The sequence below is a fragment of the Lampetra fluviatilis genome, chromosome 16, assembly GCF_964198595.1.
Source record: "Lampetra fluviatilis chromosome 16, kcLamFluv1.1, whole genome shotgun sequence".
Taxonomy (NCBI): domain Eukaryota; kingdom Metazoa; phylum Chordata; class Hyperoartia; order Petromyzontiformes; family Petromyzontidae; genus Lampetra; species Lampetra fluviatilis.
In genome coordinates this window covers 15,007,896-15,035,881 of record NC_136290.1, presented here as the reverse complement: position 1 = coordinate 15,035,881, position 27,986 = coordinate 15,007,896, and the positions used below count along the sequence as shown (strand labels likewise).

General features: G+C 46.9%; 1 protein-coding gene across 4 annotated transcripts; it reads right to left on the bottom strand.

Annotated features, from left to right (window-relative positions):
- Positions 1–555: 555 nt before the first annotated feature.
- On the bottom strand, positions 556–27,711 carry LOC144936609 (tetratricopeptide repeat protein 17-like). 4 transcript variants are annotated; one of them, XM_078863839.1, is made up of 26 exons: positions 27,508–27,711; positions 26,400–26,489; positions 25,523–25,692; positions 25,244–25,355; positions 24,219–24,353; positions 23,465–23,574; positions 22,878–23,025; positions 21,760–21,899; positions 21,351–21,511; positions 20,616–20,728; positions 19,789–19,935; positions 19,093–19,199; positions 18,448–18,667; positions 16,742–16,807; positions 16,051–16,275; positions 15,343–15,529; positions 14,676–14,777; positions 13,628–14,145; positions 9,540–9,720; positions 9,149–9,220; positions 8,529–8,649; positions 7,544–7,703; positions 6,621–6,704; positions 5,487–5,606; positions 3,787–3,930; positions 556–1,267 (listed from the first exon to the last, which is right to left on the bottom strand). In XM_078863839.1, the coding sequence occupies exons 1-26, from the start codon at positions 27,685–27,687 to the stop codon at positions 1,145–1,147; spliced, it is 3,936 nt and encodes a 1,311-aa protein (XP_078719965.1). In that variant the 5' UTR covers positions 27,688–27,711; the 3' UTR covers positions 556–1,144. The 4 variants fall into 4 exon arrangements, 3 of the variants coding, with proteins under 3 accessions (XP_078719965.1, XP_078719966.1, XP_078719967.1); XM_078863840.1 differs by lacking the exons at positions 18,448–18,667; positions 19,093–19,199; XR_013637437.1 differs by lacking the exons at positions 556–1,267; positions 3,787–3,930 and having other exon boundaries at positions 5,490–5,606; positions 7,572–7,703.
- Between the last annotated feature and the right edge of the window lie 275 nt (positions 27,712–27,986).

Below are 27,986 nucleotides of genomic sequence, written 5' to 3'. Positions count from 1 at the left end.
GACATTTGTCTCCGTCTCTTATTGACTAATAATTCAATTTCCACCTCACTTCCAACATCCGTGGTGATTACCTGAATCTGAACCTGTCCTGGGTCTTCCCTACCTACCAATGAGTGGTGTGGTGAAGTATAGTTGAACTGGGCCTGCATTCCAGAAGTGTATTGTTTATAATGAATGTATATAACAATTAGAGAAATAACTAAAATTGTAGATGACTGCACAGATCTGCAAGAAGGAGAGATGGGACAAATAGAGACATGGCGAGAAAGAAACAAGAGAGACTTGGAGAAAGACATGAAGAGACACGGGGAGTAGGAGGAGACAGGGAGGAGGAATTTCAGTCTTCAGGCCCATAGGCAAGTCGGGGTTTGTTGTGGTTGGCATGTCTTCGGCTGGCTGTACATTTCATCGTCCCCTCAGTGGCCCAAGGGCAGCTGGGGGTTCTCGCCACGCGTGGCAACACTAGTATCAGAACTCGGCAAGCCTCGTTGCAGAGTATGAGGATTTACCTGTCATGCATAGCCCGTTCCCACACATCCACAATGAGAAATCAGCTGAATTAGTCAAAGTGTTTAATCTCCACGTGGTACAAATACAAGGTCTGAAGGACACCGAGTACCACAAATATTCTCAATATTGAGATTCACCAAGCTCCCCACAAGTGTTGTCAAATATGCAACCATCTGCATTCTTGTGACCCTCACGATGGTTTATAATTGACACAGAACATAAACCTCACGGCGTTTAGATTAAATTAATATTTTTTTAAGAATTGGCCATTTTCTGCTCAAGTAAAAACTGAAAACGATCACCCCGTGAGGTTTGAATTTTGCCTCGACTCACCACAGGCATTGCAGATCACCCACGTCAAGACACGCAGGGATCGATTACCACACGCTCTGTTGCATGTGCAGCCAACATCTGTCCATACAGGGCATGTGTCAAGTGTGTAGAGGGATTCCATCTTTTAATGTAATTACCATACGATTAATACACATCTGATTTATGTTTTGGACACAAATTTGACAAAAAAACCCAAGACGCCATGTTGTGCAGTTTCAAACTCTCCACATTTGATTCCAATACTAGGTGAGGGCAAAGTTGAGAACATAGGTAAGTGCCCATCCCAGGTGAGGTCCCAAGCCTACTGGTTTTCATAGACAAGGATGTTGCATTGCACGGCTCGCAGACGCTCCAGGGCGGTAGGGTATTCTGGCTGTAGGGCCAGTGCTGACCCGTAGCACTGCAGGGCCTTTTGTCTGTCCTCCTATGCACACACAACCATGCAGGTGCCCGTTGTAGTTAAAACATTAAAGATGCAGCCCTGCATTTTGTTCATCATGCATATCACTGCTGGCAGAAAGACCACGCTGGCCAGGTGGGAACAGGCGGGCGTACCCACACTTTACCCCACCACACGTAACCTGCCAGTCGAATGAGTACCCATTTGTATTGTTAGATGGACAGAGGTGGGGGGGATTTAAGAAAATTGCCCCCATTGCAACTGTTACGCACGGAGATCGAGTCGAACTGGCGACATCTGGATCGCTAGTCCAGTGTTTGGCCCGACCGTTGCACCATGGCAGAATCCTATGGACAATTATTATTTAACATATAACAAAGGCAAAACATATCCTAATAATTGAAAACTGTAACACCACAGAAACTGGAATGTAAACACAATCATTAAATAAATATTCTTTGGGTCTTTTGGTAAAGCCACATAGATAGAACAAATAATAACATAATAAAAATTATAACAATATCACGACGTTTTGATCGCAACACAAGCAATTATTAAATGGCGGCTTGCCATCCTTTTCCACCTCCATGTGGCGATGGCTCTCTCCGAGCTCTCTCCGAGCTTACATTGACAAGAAAATTTCTTACATTGACAAGAAAATTTCTTACATTGACATGCTAATGTCTATACTTTTAGGTTTTTTCGGTAAAGTCACATAGGTAAAAAATAAAATTTAAAGTTAATAATGGAAATAAAATAAAATAATAAATCACGACGTTTCGGAGGCAACACAAGTCTCCGTCATCAGGTGGGACCGTCACAGCTAAAATTACTGCATCCCTTGATGCAGCTAAAATTACTGCATCCCTTGATGCAGTAATTTTAGCTGTGACGGTCCCACCTGATGACGGAGACTTGTGTTGCCTCCGAAACGTCGTGATTTATTATTTTATTTCCATTATTAACTTTTAATTTTATTTTTTACCTACGTGACTTTACCGAAAAAACCTAAGAGTATGAATCCTTGCAGTCACGAAAGCTTCAAATCTAGAATATGCTAATGTCTCACAATACAATGACCACCCCCACAGCTTCGTTTGTCAAGATTTCTCTGATCTTCCATTTACATGCAAATTTCATCTCGACCCCTGCCCACTGACCCTTGGGCTACACCCATCTCAAACCTTTATAACTCCCGGCCTTAGCAGCGCTCCCACCATATATTCTCAGCAGCTCTCCCGCTATATTTTTCACCTGATGACGATTGCTTGTGTTGCGATCGAAACGTCGTGATATTGTTATTATTTTATTACTATTTATATCTACGTGGCTTTACCGAAATACCCAAAGAATATGAATTCCTGCAGTCACAAAAGCTTTAAGTCAAGATTTAAATAAATAAAATTAGGCCGTGTACATTTACGCAGATGACAATTCCTTAACCAATTATGAATGTTGAACTTATTTTGCACCATACATAGACAACCATGCTCACCGGAGTTGCGGGGGAAGGACAACAAACTAAACACAAAAAGTTCAAGGGAATTGGAAGCTCCATTAAAAAAGTTACAATATCCTGCAGTGACAGTTGTGGGAATATTTGATATTTAAAAACACAGACCCATGCACACACAGACCTCCACGTGTGCAAATAAACCCAGCGCAAACACAGACACAACCATGACTGTTTATGGAACTCAACAGATTTTACACGAATTTCACCTTTGCTTATTATAAATTGGACACGTATATTTACGCAGCCAATATAATGATTCATAATTAATTTTTAGATGAGGCCAAACAATGATCGAGCAAAGTTTCTGCGAATACAGTGCAATTCTGATTATTCCTGGAAGATCATGACACCTGTTTTAGAAGCTGATCCGGTGCTGTTGCTAGACATTGTTCTGATGTAATCTGACAATTTCAACTGAAATGCAGTATGTTATTTCTAAATGAAGTTTAGACAATCATTGTTCAACTATCTGGGAAGCTAAAACAATAACGGTTTGCTCATTAACGCTTGTGCATGTGACAATTTGTTTGGCTGTGTCGGGTGGTGGGGGGGTCTCTTGCTACATAAATTTTGCCAGATCATTAAGTGGCCTAACAACCACTGTACGATGGTCACAGTAAACTAGCTAACAAGGTATCTCAGAATATTGCTGCAAAAATAAGAATACAAGTGACTTGTCTTACCTGTTGGCACCCATGGTATCCCTACCACCATTCATCTATTTTTGCGTGTGTGTGTTCCTCAAGGCAATTTCCTGTTCAAATGAGTATTATGGTGGTGCTCATTTCTTATTTACAGCCCTGAGCCAGTAGTGGACATTCCACATTTTTATCGCAAGGGTAAGTTTGTTCCCGGGACAACCACTGTTGATTTCCTCACACAGTGATATGAATTTCATTAACCCTGGGTCAATGCTCCGAGTCAACAGGATTTTCTCAGAACCTTCTGATTGCGAGCTGCTCACTCTACCACCGACTTGGCTTCTGTTGCGATGTGAATTAGGTGTGAGCGGTGGCACGGTGCTCACCGTGGCGAGGTAGGCATTGCCCAGCGTGCAGTGTGCGGTAGGATTTCTGGGAGAGATGTGCACTGCCATGCCAGCCACGAGCTGAGCCTCCTTCCCCAGCCTGGCCTGTAGGAGCACGTTCGCGAGACTAACCAGAGCCACGTCCTACAACACACGCGCCGCATAGGCAGGTCAACACCGCAAGCCACTTGACAACGATTATTTCCAACAGGCAAACCCAACAGGCACACTCTGCCTCAAAGCTGTGTCAACATGGAATTATCTCTCAAGACACACGAAATGCACCACCAACCTCAACATTTAACTGATTTACATCTTTAATTAAAACAAACTGGCACAACATCTGCAACTGGTGCAGCAAGAGTAGAATCTACATAAACCAGTGCTGTGCATAATTTAATTATCTACATGTTGACGAGTTTGGGAGTGATTTTCAGTATACAGGGAGACCTTGCTAAGCGCTACCCCGTACAGTGCTGATTAATTAAAGTGCTCTTTGTCCTGGTGACATTTTTAATGAAAAAATTAAGAACATCCAAAAATCTTAAAAGCGCTTTTGAGTCAGAACATGCAGCACTGGCCGAGGAAACACACCCACTGCCATCTTTGTTTACTTTCACAAAGCCAATGAGAGCAAGAAATGCTCCGAACAGAGCAACGCTCGCCAGTATTTTAAAAAAGACATGTGCCCACTGACGTATGCTTACTCCACCACCTTGGTCTCTGCCTCATTTATTTTGTTTTTGTGACCATTAAAGACCCAATGTGTCTGGAAAAAGGCCTGCAAGTGTTAGTGCTGGAAATGTGACCAAAGTGTCAGGAAAAGTATCACTTTGGATGTCAAAATCCAAGTGATATGGCGGGTTGAGGCAGGTGAGTGTTAGGTGGCTGTGGGTTGTGAGTAGAATGCACTGGTGAGTACAGTACATAATATTGATATAACAAAATATTAGCTTTTATTTATTAAATCATGTTTACCATCTGTATTTTTATTAGTGTTTTTACCGATATCCCAATGAAGCCCTCATGTATTGCTCATAAGCAAGAAATAACATCATGAATGCATCTCCATATATATAATAGTAAAAGGACCCCTTTTCATGTTGATTCAATTCGCACTCACTTCTCCAGGAACACATCTTGAGCACTAAGCGAGGTCTGCGTGTATACGTGTATACATGTGTGCTGATTAAGTTAGAGATTTAAAATGTATATGTTTGCTATGTGTGGGTGGGGGAACGGTGGAACAGTGTTTAGCACGCGGCGCTACAAACCCGGCGACCAGAGTTTGATTTCCATTCAAGGCCAACACTAGCGATGACGATCTGAACAGGTCCTGGGCCTCCCCTAGGTTGACTGAGCCTCACATGAGTAGCTAGTGCGGTGTATAAAAATCACTGCGCGAGACAAAGGCAGTCGGGCGTGGTGCTGGCCACCCACCCCCTCGAGTGATGGCCTTCATAGGTGCTCGATAATAGCACTTGCCCCAACAGTTTGGTCAAGGCTAAAAGGGGAATCTTTATATTTGTATGTGTGTATACGCATCATTACATGTTACTGTATGTCACTTGACACCCTGGACTACCTTGCAAATTATATGTTTCTCTAACTCAAAGGATTTTCTCTGAAACATTGAAATAGAAAAAAACCCATAACAACCACCAGACATGGTGCACAGAAGCCCTGGCGGTGTCTGGCACCTTCATGTGGTGAGGGGCGTGGTGCAGGCCATGTCTCAGGCAATCAATCGCACGTCGCCCCTGGCCTTGGATCCTCCAGTAGAGGGCAGCGAGGTTGGCCAACACCCATGATGTGTCATTCTGTGGGCAGAGCACATAGCCAGCACACAGCACGGTTGGCTATGTACGGTGCGAAAGAAGTTCAACATACACACATACAATAGTGTTCAGCTCTCGCACGAGATTGAACCAAGTTCTCTCGTGTTTAATGCTGGAGTTGAGAGCACATAAAGGGAGTTTGAGCACAGTGAGTGGAGGGGAGTAGAGTGAGATGAGAGGGGAAAGGTATGAGTATGCATGGAGGAGAGGAGAGTGAGATGAGAGGGGAAAAGAAGAGCATATGCAGGGGAGTAGAGTAAGATGAGAGGAGAGGGTCCATGGAGGGTCTTGATAATTGTGAATGCGACCTTAAATTGATCTGGGATTGGCAGCCAGTAGAGGGATTGTAATATTGGGGAGATGTGGTCTCATTTACAGGTGCGGACGAGAAGCCTGGCAGCTGCATTTTGGATCATCTGGAGCTTGGAGATGAGGAATTTAGGGGACAAGGGATGTGGGGAGGCGGGAGAGGACAGAGTTCCAGAAGGCGAGTTGGGTTGTGACGAAGGTATGGATTTTAGTCTGCATCAGCTAGGGTGAGAAAGTCGCAAGCGCTGAAATAATGTGCAGATGGAGGCACGAGGTCCTGTAGAGTTGCGAGACATGGGACGAAAACGAGAACGAAGGCTAAAAAAAACCAAAGATTACAAAGGTTCATTTGAACCTCTGACACCTGGCGGGTGTGGGTGATGCAGATTTGCAAGCCGTGACCTAAAAGGCAAGTCAAAAAGCCAGAGTGATTTCCTACTCAAATACGCATTTAGGCAGTGCTCAGTTCCTGTTTGCAGTCCTGAGCCAGTGGTAGTAATTCCTAGTTTTATGGCAGGGGGGAGTCCATAGGACAACCACTATATACTTTCCCACAGTAATGATGGGCCAGGTCAACCACCAACCAATATTTTCACTCTAAATCTTCCGATAGTGAGCTACTTGGCCGGAAAGAGTGTCTCTAAGGCTTGTAAGTCAAATTTGAGATAGTGTTCTGAGTATGAAGACCTTCTCCATCGCTCTGGCGATTCGGGTGGCCACGTGCTCCAGGCGTCGTTCCCCTAGTGAGGCCTTGGCCAGTCTCTCCAGCTCCTGGGGGAAACACAGCAAAGCACCACACATCACAGCATCACGGTCTATCCACTCCACACAAGTGAGCAGCAAAGCCTCAATGTAATTGTTACATACACGTGTGTTTGAAGCTATCATTGTGTTTAAGCTCATTTGTGACATTTGAGTACAGCTGTCTGATACGGATGCTGGTGGCATCAGTGGGTTTGGCCATCATGACTTTCTCGCCTAGATCTAGACACCATTTGTTTTCGGAAATTTCAACTCCATGAGTTTCCAAATGTGGTTGATGGATGAGAAACAGTGTTGGGTGACACTATGGCCAGAAGAATACACGACCGATACTACAGGGGCTACTGACAACCTGGGCTAATGCAGAACATGTACGGTCGTGTGACCGGGTATTAATTTTAGATTTGAAGCTTTCGTGACTGCAAGGATTCATGCTCTTAGTTTTTTCGGTAAAGTCACTTCGGTAAAAAAATAAAATAAAAAAATATATATATTATTAAAATTCTCACGACGTTTCGGCCACAACGCAAGCAGTTCATTAGGACGCTGTCTTTCCGACAGCCCTGTTCTTCACCTGAGGACGGCTGCTTGTGTTGTGGCCGAAACGTCGTTAGAATTTTAGCCTATTATGTTTTATTTTTATTATTTCCCTTCTACGTGACTTTACCGAAAGAACCAAGAATATAAAATAAAAGTGGTTTCCTACACAAATTAGCATATCCTGTTTATAGGCCTTAGCCAGTCGTGGAAATTCCACACTATGGTGGGGATGAGTATATCCTAAGGACAACCACTGTAAACCTCCCTACAGAGTAATGCTCATGTTGTGGGTGTGCGTGTGTGGTTACCCCTCGCAGACGCTTCTCTCCTCCGTACATGAGGGAGCCGCGAGCGCCTACGCCGGCCAGGTGGTCCAGCGTGTGCATGCTGGCCGGCAGGGCCGGGTTGCACACCGGCTTCGAGAATGGCTCCTGCAGCGGCGACGTCAGGTCGATGTGTTCCGCCACGCTGCAAGCGCCACACACCCACTGCTCGTTAGCCGCACCCTGCACAATACCAAACGCTTCTCTGCGACACGTTTGTCATCGAGTCTGTTGAGCCGTTGAATAGTCACTCGCTCACCAGCAGCCAGTCGCCATAAAGACTCTCTACTGGACTGTTTCATCTCATCTGCACTGTGTTGAACCACTGTACTATAGGACACAACAACACACTTATTCACTCAATCACCCACTCGCCACACTGCAGGTAACAACGCTCCTCTTTCGGTTTCTTTCCTCGCACTTTGGGATTCTGTTCCATTATCTCTTATAACCATGCTCTATTCAAGACATGTGTCAACCCTTATTACTGTTTATTGCTAGCCACTTGACGTATTGACCCTCTCACCAATTGAACCTTATGGCGGGACCCCGGGGTCTCGTAAGCCCCCGGCTCTCGCATAAACTGCGTTGCGACGTCATTTTATGTCTGTTGAAGGCGAACAATATGGCAATCTATTCCTCTCGATGAGCTCTATACGATGAGCTAATCAAAGTTTAAAAGTTTTGTTTCTTATGCGCATTCGTCCTCGCTGCACTTGGACGACATGACAACAGAATGATCCGCGCCAGGTGGGTTGCGGCGTTTATGTGCGCGGTGGGACGGAGTTGGCGAAAATAATGAATTCATGATTCCCGCTTTTGACTTCCGTTTATTCGGGACCCCGGGGTTCCGCCATAAGGTTCAATGAGCCCTCTCACCAATTGGTTAGCAACTGCTTTTAAAATAAATCGGACATCGCAGGGTAAAAGTATGGTGTCAGCATATAAAACCAGAGCAGGATCAATTCACCGGATGTTCTTGAGAGTGAGGGGAACCCAAGTGGAAGGGTGGATGTTGGGGTTGAGACGTCGAACTCGGATGCATTCCTTGGTGCTGGGCCAGCCTAGGTTCGCAAACTTCTTGGCTGCTTCTGCACACACACCATTGCGACAGCACGCAAACACATAAAGGCAGCTGTGGAAACGGTTTCAGAGAAATTCTCAATCACACTTCGCATTCTATACTTATGTACTTCTTTAGCACTGTACATAGCCAACCATTAACATGAATGGGGAGGTCACATGGCCCAGTGATAGCACGTTCACCGCTTGTTAAAGGAGTTTGCGGTTTTGGATTCGGTGAGCTACCATGGTAAATACTGTCGTGCTTATTAACCATGAAATACTACACGCCATCTGCTTCACTCACAGTGGACGTTAAAGATCCCATGATGTCCTTTAAAGAGGAATAGACCACTATGTGCCGGCGTCATGTTTTTTATAAAACACTAGCAAATTACTTCATTCATAAACACGGCAATCATCGCCCCCTTCCTGTGAAACACTTAGCAGGACCTTTCTAAAAACGAGACTGATTGGTAAACAAGCGTAATCACAATGGTAATAATTAAGCACGTCCTCTTTCAGTACCTGGTTGCTGCTCTTTGCTGATTGGATGCCCTTTATCACCATTCTGAGGGATGCAATGTCCTTTCTGGAGAGCTGATTCCAGAGACAACACATTTACAATTCCATTTCTACAAACATCTTCCATCAAATGGTCATGATAAATGGACAGAGAACGGCAGAGGAGTAACAGCCGTTGTAGTTGATCAGTCACAGGGTGACCACATAATTTAATGGCCCATCTTACCTTGCAACATTTTCCAAAGTGTTAGGTAAAAGCCACCTCAAGTCACTTAAGAAATTCAGGTCCACAACTATGTTTACATGAGCCTCAGTGAGAAAGTTTTTTGCGACCAAATGAAGGTGATGTGGTATAAATGCATCATCATCAGTCAAAAGGGACACCGCGTTTCACCTGGAAGTGCAGAGGTTTTTACGGGGCCACTGAGCTGGGGTTCAGATTCCTTCTGTGCTGGAGAAAACACCCACTGCTCTCTCTCTGCCTCTTCCATGGGACCTCCCTCTCTCTTGGGAATGAGACCAAAGTCTCCCCAGGCCTCCTTCTGTTTCCGCGACTGCTTTACTTGCACCGTTATCTGCACAACAACAACAGCCAAGCAACATCCACGTCGAGTCACCAACGTTGCCTTAAAGTGATCACAAAGGTGTCTCAATAAGAGGCTAAAGTTATTATTCAGAGAACATGTTAGCATTCACAATGCAGCCTCCCTCTGATCAAATGTGTGCCAGAAACCCAGTTGCTATCTAATGGCAGCAGCAGAGAAGTCGTTTGGTTTGTGCTTCAGCTATGACTGTGCAGAGTCAAAGAGATGAAGATCCAAAGGAACTAGGTCTGGTATGCAAGTCAGATGTTGTAGAAGATCCCTCCGAGCTTCCCTAACAGATCCATTGGTATGTGGACAGCGTATCACTGTACAATATCGTGCTGAAACCCCGCTCCCTTTACCACCAGTATGGTGTGTTTACAGGCCAATGCCAGACTTCATTTTATCCTCCAACAAATAACAATGGAAGGAACCGATGATCACGATTCAATGGCGCAAGGCAAAGATGCGTGGCCGTCAATGAAGAACGGAGCAAGTCTTGCATTACCGGATAAGCCATTCTCCCACGCATACATAAAACATTCCTGTTTATCTGTAATTAAAAAGAAACCTATCAGAAGCACCGCTGCTAGGGTGTGTTAGTTTAATGCAAATGAGAGGTTTTTTTTGGTTAGATCGTGTAAATATAAATGTGTCATTACATCCGCCACCACCTGACACAGCCAATTAGTAAGGTTTGTCACGTAAACAAAACATGCCAATTCGTTACTAGTACAGCACACCGGTGTGATGGAGAGTACACCAACAACATTTACAATTCGAGTACGACGTTTCGCCAGTAATTACAACTAGCATCATCAGGTGACAGACAATCTCGAATTGTAAATGTTGTGGATTTACTCTCCAATACACCAGAACAGTAGTTGTGTAGGGTAGAGAGATGGGCTTTGTAGCACTACACAAATAAATACTGCTGTGGGGCGTGTGCTTCATAAAAAGGAGGTGGCAAAATTGCACGTCCAGCTTGAGATGCAGACGTTATCAGTCACATGTACAGGCATCTACACAACTGCAGGGCAAAGGTTAGACCAAGGTCAGGTTAAGTGATCACACGTGAGTTTTCTCCGGGGACTCCAGTTTCATTGTTAATGGAGTTGGCCCAAGATGCCAAGAGAGGACCAAACAAAATAAATATCAAATACTCCCAAAAACAACTGTTAGCAGTAGCAGAACACACGTGCCAACAAGGACACTCAATTGATTTTTATGTTGAAGTACTGTGCAAAACTAGCTACTACTGGCAAAGACTAATTAGAAAATCTATCGAAATAAAAATAAATAAAAATAATTTAAACCGTTCGCATAACTACCGACTTAGTGCTGCGTGGAAGCGAATTACCAAATAATACATTGTTTAAATGCATGCCTATACAGGCCACCATACTTCAATAGGGATTACTGTATTTTCCCGTATATAGCCCGCATACGCATATACCCCGCATAAAATAGCGTTTTGTTTAAAACAAATTTCAGATAGCCCGCACCTCCATATACCCCACATGCATTCATATCTTTAAGGTCGTTACCGCAGCTTAATTCCATCATATTAATACAAAGTTTACATTTGTAATACATTCCACTATTAATTGTTAACATTAAAATCATAACGTGCACAAAGAAAACAAACTAATTGGAAACGAGTGAACTTAAAACAGTAAATAAGTAACAAAAGTAAATATCCAATAAATAAGTAACATATTCTTAGGTTTTTTCGGTAAAGTCACGTAGGTAAAACATTAAAATTAATAAAAGTAAAATAAAATAAAATCACGACGTTTCGGAGGCAACACAAGCTTCCGTCTTCAGGTGGAACCGTCACAGCCACGACAGCTGTATCAAGTAAATGAGAGATTGCAGGAGCTACCACTCCGTTTATATAATGGTTGGAGAGGGGGGGAAGGGCCAAGTACAGCACACTTTTATTCATATGGTAAGGTGAGGCTTAAGAGGGTGAGCCTTTGTTATGGAGAGGTACGGTTTGTGACTCAACCTGGCCTACCTAACAATAGTGTGAAAAGGAGAAACAACTAAACATGGTAAACTTGTGAAAGTTGTCTCTCAAATAAGATTGGCCAAATAAGTGTAGTTAAATCTTTTTTGCATAGTTAATCACATCTTTCCAATGATTAACCATGCAAAAAAGATTTAACTACACTTATTTGGCCAATCTTATTTGAGAGACAACTATCACAGGTTTACCATGTTTAGTTGTTTCTCCTTTTCACACTATTGTTAGGTAGGCCAGGTTGAGTCACAAACCGTACCTCTACATAACAAAGGCTCACCTTGATACAGCTGTCGTGGCTGTGACGGTTCCACCTGAAGACGGAAGCTTGTGTTGCCTCCGAAAGGTCGTGATTTTATTTTATTTTACTTTTATTAATTTTAATGTTTTACCTACGTGACTTTACCGAAAAAACCTAAGAATATGAATCCTTGCAGTCACGAAAGCTTCAATCTAGAAATAAGTAACACATAACTGGTAGATAAGTAAGTAAGCGTACTGTTAGGCTTACCAGCATTCGACCTCATCATTTTTACAGCTACTGGACCAGTAGTTACCCCTGTACAGTTTCAGCACTGGTAGATTGCGCACTGTGCAGACAATAGCGGCACTACGGTAACGCCATTGCCTCCTGGCAAAAAAGCCATTGGAAGTTTGAAACAAAGCTCATGGTCGTGACTGTATAGTGCTCAGCCAATAGCAGCGGCCTAAGGGACTCGGCAATTATGATTCCGTGTCTGGTAGATGCTTATTAAGGCCCTTCCCATTGAGCAATGTAAACATTGTACGAACAATTTGAATAATTTAAAACGTGATAACATGTGCAATTTTAGTATTAGTGGTTTATTCAGCAGTGCTTTAGTCAAAGGTAAGTGTTGCATAGTGGATAGTCCTACCATGAAAAAAATTAAACGAGTTATGACATATCACACGTGTAAAATCTCTTCGTGATAGCCCGCACCTCCATATACCCCACAGGGTCTTGTTTTGTTTGTAAAAAGTGGTCTACCCCGCGGGTTATATGAGGGAAAATACGGAACCGTTGGTACGGCTATTTACACACAATGGACAGGAAGGAACAGATCAAAGGGCTCACATAATGCACGTGCATAATGTACGTTTACTCATTAATCCCCCCCCCCCACTTTGCGCAAGAAACAGGAGGACTTCTCCACAAATCTGGCTGTTGCCTGATGAAGCTAGTTGTAATTGCTGGCGAAACGTCGTACTCAGATTGTAAATGTTGTGGCTTGGCTCTCCAACACACCGGTGTGCTGTACTAGTGACGAAAAAGGGGAAAACCTATTCTCATATTTTGGTACTGGCAAAGGAGGTCCCATGATGTAACCCTTACTAGTTGACTGTATCGGGTGGTGGCGGGTTTAACGACACATTTATATATTTACGCGATCTAACCCAAAAAACCTCTATTATGGATGATATTGGTCGCGAAAGCCTCCTACGTGTTCAACTAGGACCACAGAGCTTTAAAACTTATTGGTGTTGATTCAGGCTGCCTTCCCACTTATCTGTGGTTTCCCACACCTCTGAATCATATTCTCTCTCTGGGAGCAAACAAAAATGGTGCACGTTATACATTTAACATCGTAACTTTATAATTATAATTTTCATTTGTAAGCCACATTTCATCCGTGGATACCAATACGCCACGTATGACAAGCAGGAAATAAACAGTACCGGAGTAAATGGCCAGAATTCGGGGAGTAAAGGTAAGTTTTTAAAGAGGTGAGTTTTTCAAGACAGACTTAATATATCTAATTATTCTGAGTATCTTATTAGCAAAGGAAAAGCGTTACAAGGCTTGAGAACTGCACTGGCAAAAGTCAAATATCACTGTTGTAAGGTGCTTACCCACTCATCTTCATCTCCATCGCGACAGTCCCCAAAGCAGGGCCCAGCCTGTGAGTCGCCAGCAACCATGCGTAGCCCCTGCAAGTCCACCCGCTGCCCTTTGACCTCGAGCGCTCCCTCGAACCAACCGCTCTCTGACCACACAGTGGACAAGACGTCGCCCAGTGCCGACCGCGGCTCCTCCACCGTGGAGTCGTCAGTGCCGCGCTGCTCTGTACTTCCGTCAGCCGAGTCCAGTGTGGAGGACTTTGCCTCTTCTTCCAAGCCTTGTGTCTCCTTCCGAGTGAGTTCCGGCCCTGAGTTTATTCCCTCCTTCCCTTCCACTTTGAAGAGCCTCTCTTTCTGACTTGGCTGCATATCTAAGCTTGTTTTCCAATTGTCCGATATCATTTCGGCCTCAAGATCTTGCTGTGGCTCATCTTCTTTGAGTTTCCCCACCTCATCCGCCTCCTCTGATTCTGGCTTTTGCTCCTCCTTCAAGTGGACCTCCTCCCCTGTGCCATTTTGGCTTCCAGCACCTACAACACATTACAAGCTGGCTCAAACAATACAGCCACCACTCATTCACACCATACAGCCACCACTCATTCACATTCTACATACAGTTCACCACTCACTCACCCAATTCTTCAATCACTCAACAAATGCACCAGTCACACTTCCCAATACAGAAAACACTCAATGAAGGTGTGGCGAGTGTCGGTGCAGCGAGTGTCAGGTCATGGTATCTGGTAAGGAGCGAGTCTGAGGGGGGTAGGGAGTTGTGTGTCAGGTGACTAGTGGTGAGTAGTATCTGGTTAAAACATTTAAGTTTATATTGAACACCCACATATAGGCAGGGCTGTCCAATAGTTAAACGATGCAGAGACAACTGCAATTGTCCATAGTGATTACAACACAGACATGTGCTGCTGATAACTCGTACCACTGGTGAAGCTATACAATAACAATGTGTTACGTAGTTCTGTATAATTTTGAACAACACTCAGACTGATTACCGTTAAGATGTTTGTGAAACATGTAACGGGATTGTTAACAGAAGACAAACCTTGTTCTGTCCTTCCATGCTGAACGAGGGAAGAAGGAAGTGCCGCCCCTATGTCTTGCGTGCCGCGTGTTGCAGGGACCTCTTGCTGCTCACTGCAATTCCCTGGAAACAGTCGGCACACTCGACACTTACTACGCGCTCGCCAATCCCCACACACTAGACAACGCGACGGTATGTAGACAACACGTGCTCCAGAGTTAGATGGAGGGAGGGGGCCCGCCGAGTCAGTCGGGGTGTTGCCAGTACATGACGGCATGGTGATCTTATCGGAATAAATATGGGAAGGAGGTAGATTATCTGCTTATTTTATTTGTGATCGATATTCTCTCCAATGAAAGTAATTATTGTGTTGTGTATTCTATAGTTTTCCGTCGAACTAGGACTCATAACTAATCGTGGTTGTTCATAAGTACTCTGATAAGACCGACTTTGCCGATGACACACTCAATGTCATAACTGGTGAAGAATTTACTTGTAGTAATCCAATGCTGCTGAATAAACATACTCTCTGGCCATGTAGTTGATGGGATGTATAAAATATATTTTTATTTCTTATATATGCAGGGACAGATAGAGGAAGGTGATGTATTATCAGCTAATTTACTCTGATAATTATATATGGTTGAGCTAGAGCGAGAGGCTCACTGGGTCAGAGTTGGGGTTTTACCGGTTCGTGACAGCGTGGTGATCTTGTACAGGGTTGGGTATAGCTGCAGGCAACGGGCTCGGAGCAGGCCCTGTCCGCAGAGGTCACAGTGCTGGTTCAGCTGCAGTGCTCGGTCAAACGCTTCCACCGCTCCACTTGCCTTCCGATCATCCAGCAACACGTTGCCCAGCACCAGAAAAGCCGCGGCCTTCACACCCAAACACGACAACTTTAGTAATCAAATTTAGAAATCGAGACAGTTTTATTTCAAAGCAACCTTGCGTGTCTTAGCCAATCATTGTTTGAGTAAATACAGGTCCAGTACATGCCGTGATTTCCATATGCATGTGTGTGTGGCGAGCTCAGCAGCTTTCTTCCCAAGTGTCCTCCAAGATCTGCCTCTGTGGAGGAGGTTCATGAAGAACGCTACTGGGCAGTTGCAGGCAGTCACCCTCCAAAAACAATGAAGAGCGGTGGAGCAACGAACAAAAAATTGAGTCGAGGGCTGGGCAGCTAAAACACAGTGAGGTGGCACAGTGGGGGCGACGGTTGGTGTATTTGCTAGTCCTCTCAAACCATAGCGCCTGGGTCTGTCCCATGACCTGCCAGAGAGCCTTCCACACTTGACGTGACAGCCTTAAAGTGCAATTAGCCTGGCACAGGCACTGCGATGACGTTTTCACCACTTAGCAGCGAATGGCGGCGTGGTTTTGCGGTGGTGAGGCTCACCTGGTCGGCAGTGTGGTTGAGCGAGTGGTTTAGAAGGAGGGCGGCTTCCGTCAGCTGGCTCAGGTGCAGCGCGAGGGCTGCGTGGTCCGTAAGCGGCACGTGCCGCGCGCCCTGGGGAGCCAAACGCACTGCGGCCTGCAAGCACGCGGCTGCTCGTACCGCCTTCCCCTCTCCACGCCAGTGCAGCCCAGCGAGCACGTGGAAGACCCACCGGGGCTCTACGCACTGCGAGCCCCGCCATGCACAGATTTACACTCCCTTCATGGGGGTCATGCACTGTTACCAATTCTATGAAGTATGGTTTTAATTTCCACATGTGTTCACATCCTGGTAGCGTAGTGCAGCGGAAACATAGGCCAGCGGCAGTGCGTTTTCCACTTGTTGCGGAGATTTGTGGTCCGGTTTCAGCAGCCGCCCTGGTTAATACTTTGGGTGTATTAACTGTCAAAATATGTACCATTTGCGACACAGCGTACATTAAAAATCCCGTACCGTCATTTCAAAATAGTCGGCCATTGCTTTCCGGCATCAGGGTCCAAATTTGCTAAATTTTAAATGTACATGCAAATGTTTCAATTGCTTCAAATAGCATAACAACATCACCCCTTACTGTGAAACTACTGCAGTATGTGGGAAGTGTGGATACCAAATGTGAGTAATTTCACCTACAGTGGCTCAAGCATAAACTCACCTTGTCAATGGCGAGGGACAAAGCCCAAGTCACATTATCTTTCGCTCTCGACAGTCTCGCCAACCACTGCACACAACACCAGGAGGGCTATGTTAATCATAACCATATTATTATTCAGGATGAATACAGATAGGGGCACCACAGTGACGAGATGTTAACTCCCTCACCTGGTATGCAGTAGGTCATGGGTTCGATCCCAACTCTGATGCCTGTATATTTGGAGTTTGCATGTTTTCCCCATTGTAGCGTGGATTTTTCTCCAGCTCCTGAAGTGTTTCCCTCCACATTTAGATATGTGTGTTTAGGTTATTTGGCTGCTTTAAATTTCCACATGCTAAACCACTTCGTTGAGCTATCATTTGTGGCAAGGTATATTCTAAAAAAAGCTGTATAGCTTAGTGGGCTTTACCTGGTAAAATAAGAATAGTTTAAAAAAGGTAAGTCCAAAAAAATGTCAGAGTAATTTCTCGCTCAAATGAGCTTGGAGGCATTGGTGCCTCAAAGCTCCAATTTAAAGCCCTGAGCAAGTGGTGAAATTTCCTTATTCTTATGGACAACCACTTTTGACTTTCCGAAAACTTGGGTGCTCATTTTATTGACCCCAGAGGATTTGAACTCGTGTCCTTCCAATTGTGAGCCACTTGCTTTGCCACCGAGCCACCTGGGCAGATTAAAGGCAAGTAAATGCTTCACAACTTAATGAAACTGATTTTCTTGGCAAGATTAATTTTATTTAAACTGATGCAACCTTTGGGTATAATAATTCTGATTACACATAGCAACTTAGTTCCCCGACTACAATACTACAAAATTTCGATTTAAAGCTTTTGTGACTGCAGGGATTCATCTTCTTGGTTCTTTCGGTAAAGTCACGTAGAAGGGAAGTAATAAAATAATAAAAATAAAACATAATAAAATAATTCTCACGACGTTTCGGCCACAACGCAAGCAGCCGTCCTCAGGTGAAACCAGGTCTGTCGAGGCGACAGACCTACTACTGGCAACTCTACCTATCTGTGAAAAACAGCGCCTTCCTTAAGGAGAGCCTTGTGCTATGAAAATGGTGCCAAATGTACAATGCTCCTGCCAGGAAACCGGAGCGCCACCGCAAATATGTGGTGTCACATACGCACTGCACATCACATGCCAAGTAACACCACCACCTGTGTGTGGAAACTTTGTAAAACCTCCATTTTGTTTGCATCGGTTGCAAATATGACCATCTTTTCAGTTTGTTATTGCCTGTATTTATCCAGCAATGCCTCACTGAGTCTCAACTCTCTTTCAGAAAGGTCCTGCAACATTGGGATGCTTGGCTAACACCAATGACCTTGTTTTTATTTTAGCTATGGGAGGAAACTGGAGAACCCAGAGAAAATCCATGCAGTACAAGGGGAGAACATACAAACTCCACACAGAAAGGCACCCGAGTCGGGAAGAAAAACTCAGGTCCTTGCTGCGAGGCACGAGTGTTACCACTGCGCCACCGTCCTGTCACCCTCGAAGCATTGAGGAGAATGTTGAATTGCTTTCGAATTACGTGATGTTTGTTTTTACCACCTCAGCCTCCCCTTCAAAAACTTTACGAGCCACAAAAGCGGATGACTATGACAGGACATTGGGAGGGAGGAGAGTGGTGAGGGAGGGGATTGGCGAGGACAAGCAAAAGGAAGAACGGGTGGCCGAGAGCTGTGCGAGAATCTGACCTGCTGAATTAACGGCTCTCTTCTCTCAGTGGCTATACCGCCGTGGGTGACGGAGGTTTCTGAGCTGCCGGGCTGGAAATGCCTGGGCTCCGGCTTGAGGCAACATGCTCTGTGAGCAGTCTCTCCAGGCATTTCCGGTTGCGCTGATTGTGTGCTGTGTGCCATAGCACACCGTGGCTTTTCAGGAGAGTTCATGACATCCTCCAACATCTGAGTCAGGCTTCCAAAAACAAAGCACATTGGCGGAATTCAGCATATGAGGTATTTAAAACAGTTGTAAACATATGAAAACGTCAACAAAGTTAAAGTGATTTCCTGCTAAAATGAGTATTTAGGTGGTTCTCATATGCTGTTACGGTCAATGTAGTTGTGGGAATTACACATTGCAATAGTGGGGGAAAGTCTCCCAATTGGACAAACACTGTTTACTCCCCCACAGTGGTACCTAATTTATTGATTCCAGAGTTGATGGACTCTGGACTGAACTCCCCACCAGCATTTAAATTCGCAACCTTGTGATTGCGAGCTGCTCACTAGATTGCTGGGCAACCTGACCGGCCAGCATGTAACATATGAAGTAGTTACTTTATGAATTTCTGAAATAAATGTGGTCCTACCCATTGTGTGTCTATGGTGATGTCTTACTTCATTCCCATGGTGTCCAGAAGAAAAGAAAATATCGGTGGAACTGAAGCAGGTGAAGTTGTGGGAAAAGTATGAAGACACTGCTTCCTCTGGGGCCAAAGGAAACCCTGAATGGACATCACAAGGCTCAAAGAGCTTTAACAGACACACACCACACACACACACATCTGCACAACCGAAAATATATTGTTTTGTACATAACCGATCTCAGGCTGTCCAACGGGAATCTGAAGTTCATTGTGAAGAGAATATACGTTTGAGGTAGGTGCGTGGTTCAGGGGTGACAGCACTGCGCCAGCACCACTGAGATCCTAGATTAAAACCTGGGCAGCAGCCTCCGATTAACCCAGGTTCTTGTGTGTAGTCGGTTGATAGTCTCAGCCCGGTTATCATCATCGTCATCAGCCAAGAACAATTCCCTGCAAGGATGAAGGCCTTCCCTGCGATGCAACACTCCATCCAGCACCTGCCCATGAACTGATCTGCTTGCTCAATCTCCTTATGTGGATGTCCTCAAGGATGCATCCACTCCTTCGCTACCATTCCCTTAACATTCTTCACCAATCGTCCATCCCTTCCAGTGATGTGCTCTGTCCAAGCCTGCTTAATTACAGCCTGGCCACCAAGTAAAGTAACGTTTCCTGCACAAGTACAAGAACAAATCAGAGTATATATCCGTTAAGCATGGTCGCCTACCTGTACACTGGCCGGCAGGTTGTGGTGGCTCCTGGCTCGAGGTCCTGTGTGGTGGTGGGGCCGTGAAGAGACGAGGTCCTCACCAGACAGAAAATCTGCTCTGCTGGGCAGGGCTGTGGTGCCAGCTCCTGGCTCCTCTTCCCCAAACTGAAACAGGTTGCGCACTGTGCATCATGACTCCACTCTACACGACACGCAGTAAGTTTACTGTGACATGGCCCAGCGGGAGCGCGTTCGCCTCTTGTGACAGAGGTTTGTGGATTAAATCCGGCAGGCCGTCTGGTTATTATTGTGGTGGTGCGGTGTATTAACCATAACATACTATTCACCGTCTGCTTCATGCTTAACGTTACAAATCATGTGAGGTCAATCGCAATTGTGTCGGCATCATGGTCCAAATTTGCCAAATTAAAAAAGTCACTTGAAAATGATTCAATGGGAATCTACACAGCAATCATCGCTCCCCACAGAGAAAACTTAGCAAGACTCTGCTATAAATGAGTCTTGATACTAGGTGACGCTTCCACTGGGTAAACAAGTGTCATAATAATTAATCACGCTCAATGATAATACATATATTTATTTTGATATCTCTCATATTTCACAAGTAAATTTCAAATCCATGACTCAAATAGATTGATAGAGATGACGATGGTAGAGATGATGTGTAAAAGCAACACTTGAAATCATCACACCAAGCTGCGCGTCCCACACCCCAACAACATTACTCCCTGCTGCAATGTGGACGCATTGGTGGTGGAAGTGCTGGCCATGGGTACGTGTGACAAAACAATGTGGCATTGTGCGAGTCACGAGAAGACTCCAACCTGCACGCGCTCGATGCCATCTTCTCCCTCCCCTTTCGTGTACCGCACCGGCTGATCCCACTGACAAACCAGCAGCTTCTGTTGCTGGCTCCACCGACACACCTGACTGTTACCTGCACTCGTATCAATAACAGAAAGACAGCAAACACTATGTCACCAGATCATTACAGATGGATTTCTCTAGGTCTTGGCAGCACCCAGTGTCGTAAATAACGAGTCAATAGTCAGTGATTTCTTGCTCAAATGAGCACTGAGGCGGTGTTCATCTCTTGTTTGCAGCTCAGAGCAAGTGCAGATAATTCCACATTCCCATGGTAAGAGAGAGAGTCTATCCATACGGTAACCACTGTTAACTTACCCCCGTAAGCAGTATTAATTTTAACGACCAGAGAAACATGATGAGCTGAATCAACCCCCATCTAGGATTTGATGTCGTAACCTTCCGATTGCGAGCCGCTCGCTCTACCGTTGAGCCACCTGGTTGAGTAGTACCGGAGTGAGTGTCACAGGCTTTATCAGTGCAGGAGTGTGGATACCAGAGTGAGTGTCACAGACTTGATCAGTGCACGAGTGTGGATATCAGAGTGAGTGTCACAGACATGATCAGTGAGGGAGTGTGGGTATCAGAGTGAGTGTCACAGACTTGATCAGTGCGGGAGTGTGGGTAGCAGAGTGAGTGTCATAGACATGATCAGTGAGGGAGTGTGGGTAGCAGAGTGAGTGTCAGACAGGTACCGGAGTGAGTGTCGCGGGCTAGATGAGCCTCGTGCAGGATCGTGTGAAGCAGCTGTTGGTCAGCCGGGACTTTGTGCCGCTCCACTTGCTCCTGCAGGTGCACGTACTGCTCGTGCTGCCGCTGGTACTCCTTCAGCTCACTCAACGTCTGCTGCAGGGACCTGTGATAATGAAGCCGCAGAGTGGTGGCGCAGTTGTAAAACTCGTTCCTCACAGCAAGAAGGGCCTGGGTTAGATTTTGCGGCTTGAGCGCCTTTCTACGTGGAGCTTGTATGTTCCGTGCCTGTTCTGCACGGGTTGTTTGTATGCAAAAGCACAGGGTAGTGTATGTGTACACATCAGCCAGGACATAGTGTGTGTACACAGCAGAAAGGGGGCTCGTGTGTGTACAGCAGCACTGGATAGGCACCTGTGCTGAGCCTCCAGCTTGCGCTCAAGTCCCTGCTGGCAAAGCACAGCGTGGCGCCTCCTCCCCGCAGCCTCCAGCTCGGGCCGCAGCACGAGCGCCTGCTCGTAGAAGAGCACCGAGTGGTTGTACTCTCCCAGCATCTGCAACACGTGACATCATGCACACGTGGTCATGCATTAAGCTAAAGATCCCCGATATCCTAAACGGGCTGTTGGGGCAAGTGCTGTTCGCGAGCATCTACAAAGGTCAACATGGCACACGAGGGGATGGTGTGGCCTGTATCGCACCTGGCCACCTTTGTCACCCGAGTGATGTTGTTTTACACATTATAGCAGGAAATCATTTGAGGCTGAGTCGACCTAAAGGAGGCCCAGGACCCGGTCAGATGTATGTATGTTGAACTTCTTTCGCACAGTACATAGCCAACTGTGGTAATCAGAGGTGCGGGGGAATGCCAACAAACACCAAAAACAGTTCTCAAGAAATTAGTTTTCAATATACATGTAAAAGTGCATAGCTCCAGGGGCTTCCTTATATCGGAAGGAAGAGCATTCCAGACAGCCGCATAAAGCGCATCTGAACGCGTGCAATGCAGTGACCGTCTCTGTTCGATGGCTAGCTAAACACTGTTGTGAGGATGACCGGAGTTCGCGTGATGGTTCATGCTCCTTGACGAAATCAGCGAGGTATTGTGGTTCATTTTGTGGCAAGCACTTTGTGTGTCATGAGCGCAACCTCTGCATCAAGCGGAGAGCCCCTTACTGCTGGGCCATGTCACCGCTCCCAGACAACTGGTTGGTTAGTTCTAGATTTGAAGCTTTCGTGACTGCAAGGATTCATACTCTTTGGTTTTTTTGGTAAAGTCACGTAGGTAAAAAAAAAATGAAAACAACTCAATTAAATCACGACGTTTGGGGCGCAACACAAGCAGTCTGCATCAGCAGTAGGCCATGCTTTCCCACCTGATGACGGACGCTTGTGTTGCGCCCCAAACGTGATTTAATTGAGTTGTTTTCATTTATTAAAAAAAAAAATTTACCTACGTGACTTTACCGAAAAAACCAAAGAGTATGGTTGGTTAGTACAGAGAAGACAACAGCTAGCGGATTGCTACTCACGGCATAGACGTTGCCCAGGGTGTAGTGAACTGTGGCCGGATCGCTGGAGATGGGTAGCGCAGCATGCAGCAGCACGGCGGCATCAGCCGAGTAGTGGGCACGGTGCAGCACGCTGGCAAGGTTCACCAGCGCCACGTCATGGTGTGGCCTGCACGGGGACAAGGGGGCCCCGTCAGCACCAAATGACGTACAATCTAATTCCTCATCCTGTGGATCCACACAATGTACCAGACTTCTTGTGAAGTGTTTTGTTTTGGCAGAGAAAGCTGATGAATAATAGCACGATACACCATGCGGCACTAGTAAGAATTATATTTTATAATCTTTCTATGACTTGCAAAGAGAGTTATCGTAAACTGAGCTATCATACAGTTCTACTGTGCAGTCTAAAACCAATATCCTCTCTGTCTCTCTGACCTCTACTTGCTATACGAGCCAGTGCATGAAACATCGCTTGATTTATTTTTCATTTTCAGGCCACAGTGCTGATTGAGGAAGGTGACGAGTTGTTTGTAATTTATGCTCGTGCAGCACTGCCTACATGGCAGCATCGCCGGAGAGAGTTTGTTTAGCATTGTGATTATTACCTGGGGGACAGGTGCAGGGCTCTCATAGCACACTCGGCCACTTGCGTGGGACTGTTCTTGAGACGCCAGTAGTAAGAGGCCATGTTGTAAAGCACCCAGGATGTCTTGTTCTGGAGCATACATTGTGTGTACAATAGTCTTGTTATAATTGTGAGTCACGCTCTCACCCACACATTCACTCACCCACCCACTCACCCACAACAATTCCCCATATAGCCTGAACAGACTACTGGGGCAAGTGATAATAGCAAGCACCTATGAAGACACTCACTCACCCACCAACTCCCTTCACTTGTCACCCACTCACTCACACACCAACTCTCTCACATGATCAAACACTCACCCATAGGTTACCCACTTGCTCACTTCACTTGTTGCCCACTCACACACCCACTCATATACAATGTCTATAACGCCAACATTTGAAATGCAGTACTCACACAGGAGCCATGAACATACAACTGTAAAATGCTCGATGTCCAAGGCCCGTATTCTTAGTCACAGCTCATTTCAGGCTTGGCGATGGCTCGCTTCAGCTGGCTCAAAGCCACTGCGTTTAACTTGAGCCGGCTCTAAGCACAGTCCCAGCGAGGCTCAGGATTCCACTGAGCTGAGCCCAAGCTGAACAATGGCTGAGTCAATCACTCCTGCATCTGTGGAAGCAGCCGAGTGGCTTAAGCCTGAGCCGAGTCGCGTTAGAAACTGAGCCAGAGCGGAGCTATGACAAAGAACGTGGCCCCTACATGGCACACACCTGCTGCAACGCCAGGTGAATCAGATGCCCCAGTTCATCGAGGCTGCCGGTCCCCATGGGAAGCGGCAATGCTTGGAATACAGGATCCTCTGGGGACAGCAATGGAGCACTCAGATTTCCTCTCTCCTGCACACCCTGCAGAGCACCACACGTGACAATCACTCCATAATGTTAACAGCAAGCACTTTAAAGAATGCACATGAAAACTCCATTACTTGTAGCTACTGGCACATATGGCAGTTGTTGTAATGTAACGGTGAGCATACCAGACTGGCAATCCACCTTCCAGCGAGGCAGTTAAAACAATGGTGCAATTTTCTCATATCTCCCCACAACCTCTGTCCATCCAGCAGTATGCATGGGTTCACCACAGTTAAGTCGGGTGAGGCAGTATAAAAGTGTGGATACGCCCACCTTTTCCAACACGTCTGGTCAACATGGAAAGTATCGACCAAATACAGTACCACCACCTCGAGCTGCCTCTAGGGAAGGCCTTTTTGCCAGCAGGACCGTGAGCAAGCACTTGCAGGGCTTCGCTTCTTATTTGGTGCTCTGCCTTCATGGCAGGTCCTCGGCTGCCATCTTCTCTGTCTTTCTGTTCTCTGCTCACCTCTTCAGCTCCTCCAGCATCCAAATTGTTGGCCTTTCTCTCATTATTTTCCTTATGTGCTTCTATAACGTCCTCACTCAACGATCCATCCTCTCCTAAAATGCGTCCAACACGGTCTTCTCTCACCTTCGTTCGTTGATACCATTTAAGATTTCTTCTTCTCAGTGTAGCTATCTGCATCCTCCTCCATATCCATGTTTAAAACACTCCCCACCGTCTCACGCTGTGCTTTGTCAGTGTCCACATTTCCGGCTTCCTGCAAGGCTACGCTCCGCATCATGGTCTTGACTCTCTGCACCATTGCCATATTTGTACAAATGCAGCAAGCGTGTGTTTGCGTGTGCGTTTTATGCGTGAACCTGGTTGTGCCCTACAGCTGTGCAAGAGGGAAATGCATGTGTGTGAGCAGACTGACCCGCAGGTGCTGAAACGCGTGTATGCTGTAGGCGAGCTCCAGGATACGCATGCAGTCCGGACTCAGTAAGTCACCACTTGGCTTGTGCTTTACATCTATGTGATCTTCTGGCCTACACACAACAAAGGTGGTTCATGCAGCGCATCCACACAACGAAAACTGCAGCGATAATGACGTACAAACAGGGTGCCCTGCTGGACATGAACCAACTTCTGCAATGAGCAGCTAATGCACCACCGCCAGGAAGACACCATCCCACGATTGTCGCGAGGTACTCACCGGATGTTCTTGGTCTCAAGGGCGATGTAGGTGCCATGATAGAGATCCAGGTCACCGAGGGGGACGCGGGCATGTGTGCAGGCCGGCTCCTCAGCATAGTGCCGCTCCTCCAGGCGCGTGTCCTTGTCTTCATTCTCCTCGATGTGAATTTTATGCTCCATAAGAACCAGCTGCACCCACGCACAAAACAAAGACCCCCTGTATAGCCTAATAGACTATTCGAGAAAGTGGGTTACATTTCTGACTTGGGCACCAATGTGTGGAGTTTGTAAGAGTACCTAAAAACTACTCAATTGGGAAACAGAATGGAACATCGTCCGTTTCTGTGAAAACTTGGCAGGACCCAACCTGCAAAAGTCTTGAGACTCATTGCAGTTTTTCTGGATAAACAAGCATTATATCAATAATAAGTACAGTAACCTACATTTCATATACACAGTGAGGAATCGTGTATTTTTGGCAATAAGAAATATTAAAAAGAAATGTTATTACTGGCAATCAAATACACATTTGCAGGCCGGTGCCGAGTCGCCTTGTGCTGCACAAGGACAGCTGCCCTTCGAGTGGTTGAGATGTATGTGACGCAAGGCATTTTGGGTTTCCGAAGCATTGAGCACCATATAAATGGTAAGATTACTACTGTATAATTACTAAAGCTAGATAGAGCTAGCATGTGCACCTTGGTGATCAGAATAATCGAAAAGAACAGCAAGCGCTTACAACGAGACTCCGTGAAGATGGTGGGGCACTATGAGGGTATCCTGGCCGCCGTGTGCGCCCCCCAACCAGAACACTCTCACGAGTTGAGAGCCGCGCGGTTATGAAGATATGTTTCTTACAAGCTACAAGTTCTCATAGGTTACACTCGGTCACTGACCTCGAGCTCCTTGAGGGCCTCCAGCCGCGCCTCCTGGCGCATGAACAACACGAGATCATGGGGGTGCTTCAAGTTCAACTGGGAATCCACCTGCTCATGCAGCATACGAGAGATATGACACGGATCAAGACCAAAACATCACAACGGCGGATTATGGGACACACAATACTGACCTCACATATCAACATGGATTATTGGGGTTCTGCTGTACTTTAGGAGCAGCACCGATACAGCTCAGGGTAGGTGGAGACGGGGGTAGGTGGAGGAGACGGGGGTAGGTGGAGGAAACGGGGGTAGGTGGAGGAAACGGGGGTAGGTGGAGGAGACGGGGTAGGTGGAGGAGACGAGGTTCGAGGAGACGGGGTAGGTGGAGGAGACGGGGGTACGTGGAGGAGACGGGGGTACGTGGAGGAGACGGGGGTAGGTGGAGGAGACGGGGGTAGGTGGAGGAGACGGGGGTAGGTGGAGGAGACGGGGTAGGTGGAGGAGACGGGGGTAGGTGGAGGAGACGGGGGTAGGTGGAGGAGACGGGGGTACGTGGAGGAGACAGGGTAGGTGGAGGAGACGGGGTAGGAGGAGGAGACGAGGTTCGAGGAGACGGGGTAGGTGGAGGAGACGGGGGTACGTGGAGGAGACGGGGTAGGTGGAGGAAACGGGGTAGGTGGAGGAGACGGGGGTAGGTGGAGGAGACGGGGGTAGGTGGAGGAGACGGGGGTACGTGGAGGAGACGGGGTAGGTGGAGGAGACGGGGTACGTGGAGGAGACGGGGTACGTGGAGGAGACGGGGTAGGTGGAGGAGACGGGGTAGGTGGAGGAGACGGGGTAGGTGGAAGAGACGGGGTACGTGGAGGAGACGGGATACGTGGAGGAGACGGGTAGGTGAAGGAGACGGGGTAGGTGGAGGAGACGGGGTAGGTGGAGGAGACGGGGTAGGTGAAGGAGACGGGGTAGGTGGAGGAGACGGGGTAGGTGGAGGAGACGGGGTAGGTGGAGACATGTACATGGAGACAGGGAGAGAGAGCAGGTGGAGGCAGGAACCCGTGTTAACAGAGGTACGCGGGGACAGGGGACAGGAAGTGGGCCTTACCTGTACCCCTCTGTCTCTCACCTGCTGCTGAATGCGTCCGTCCTCCGTCACGACCCAGTGCGTGGTGGCCGCGCTCGGCCCGGGCAGTGCGAATAACGTCGCCGCGACCCACAGCGCCGCGGCGCCTATGAACCCCTGGGCGCAGATCGGACTCCGGCTCGGGCTCGAGGCGCCCGGCTCGGCCTCCTCGCGTCCCGCCATGGCGCCTCCTGCTGCTGCTGCGCCTGCGCGGTGACGTCGTCGGCGCCTGCGCGGTGACGTCGTCGGCGCCTGCGCGGTGACGTCGTCGGCGCCTGCGCGGTGACGTCGTCGGCGCCTGCGCGGTGACGTCGTCGGCGCCTGCGCGGTGACGTCGTCGGCGCCTGCGCGGTGACGTCGTCGGCGCCGCAGCAGCAGCAGCGCGTTGCCAACTCTCCGGGATGGGCGGGAGTCTCTCTCGGGTCTGGCATCGATCTCCCGGTGACTATTGGAATCCGAGTGATTTGAATGATCTTTTAGGT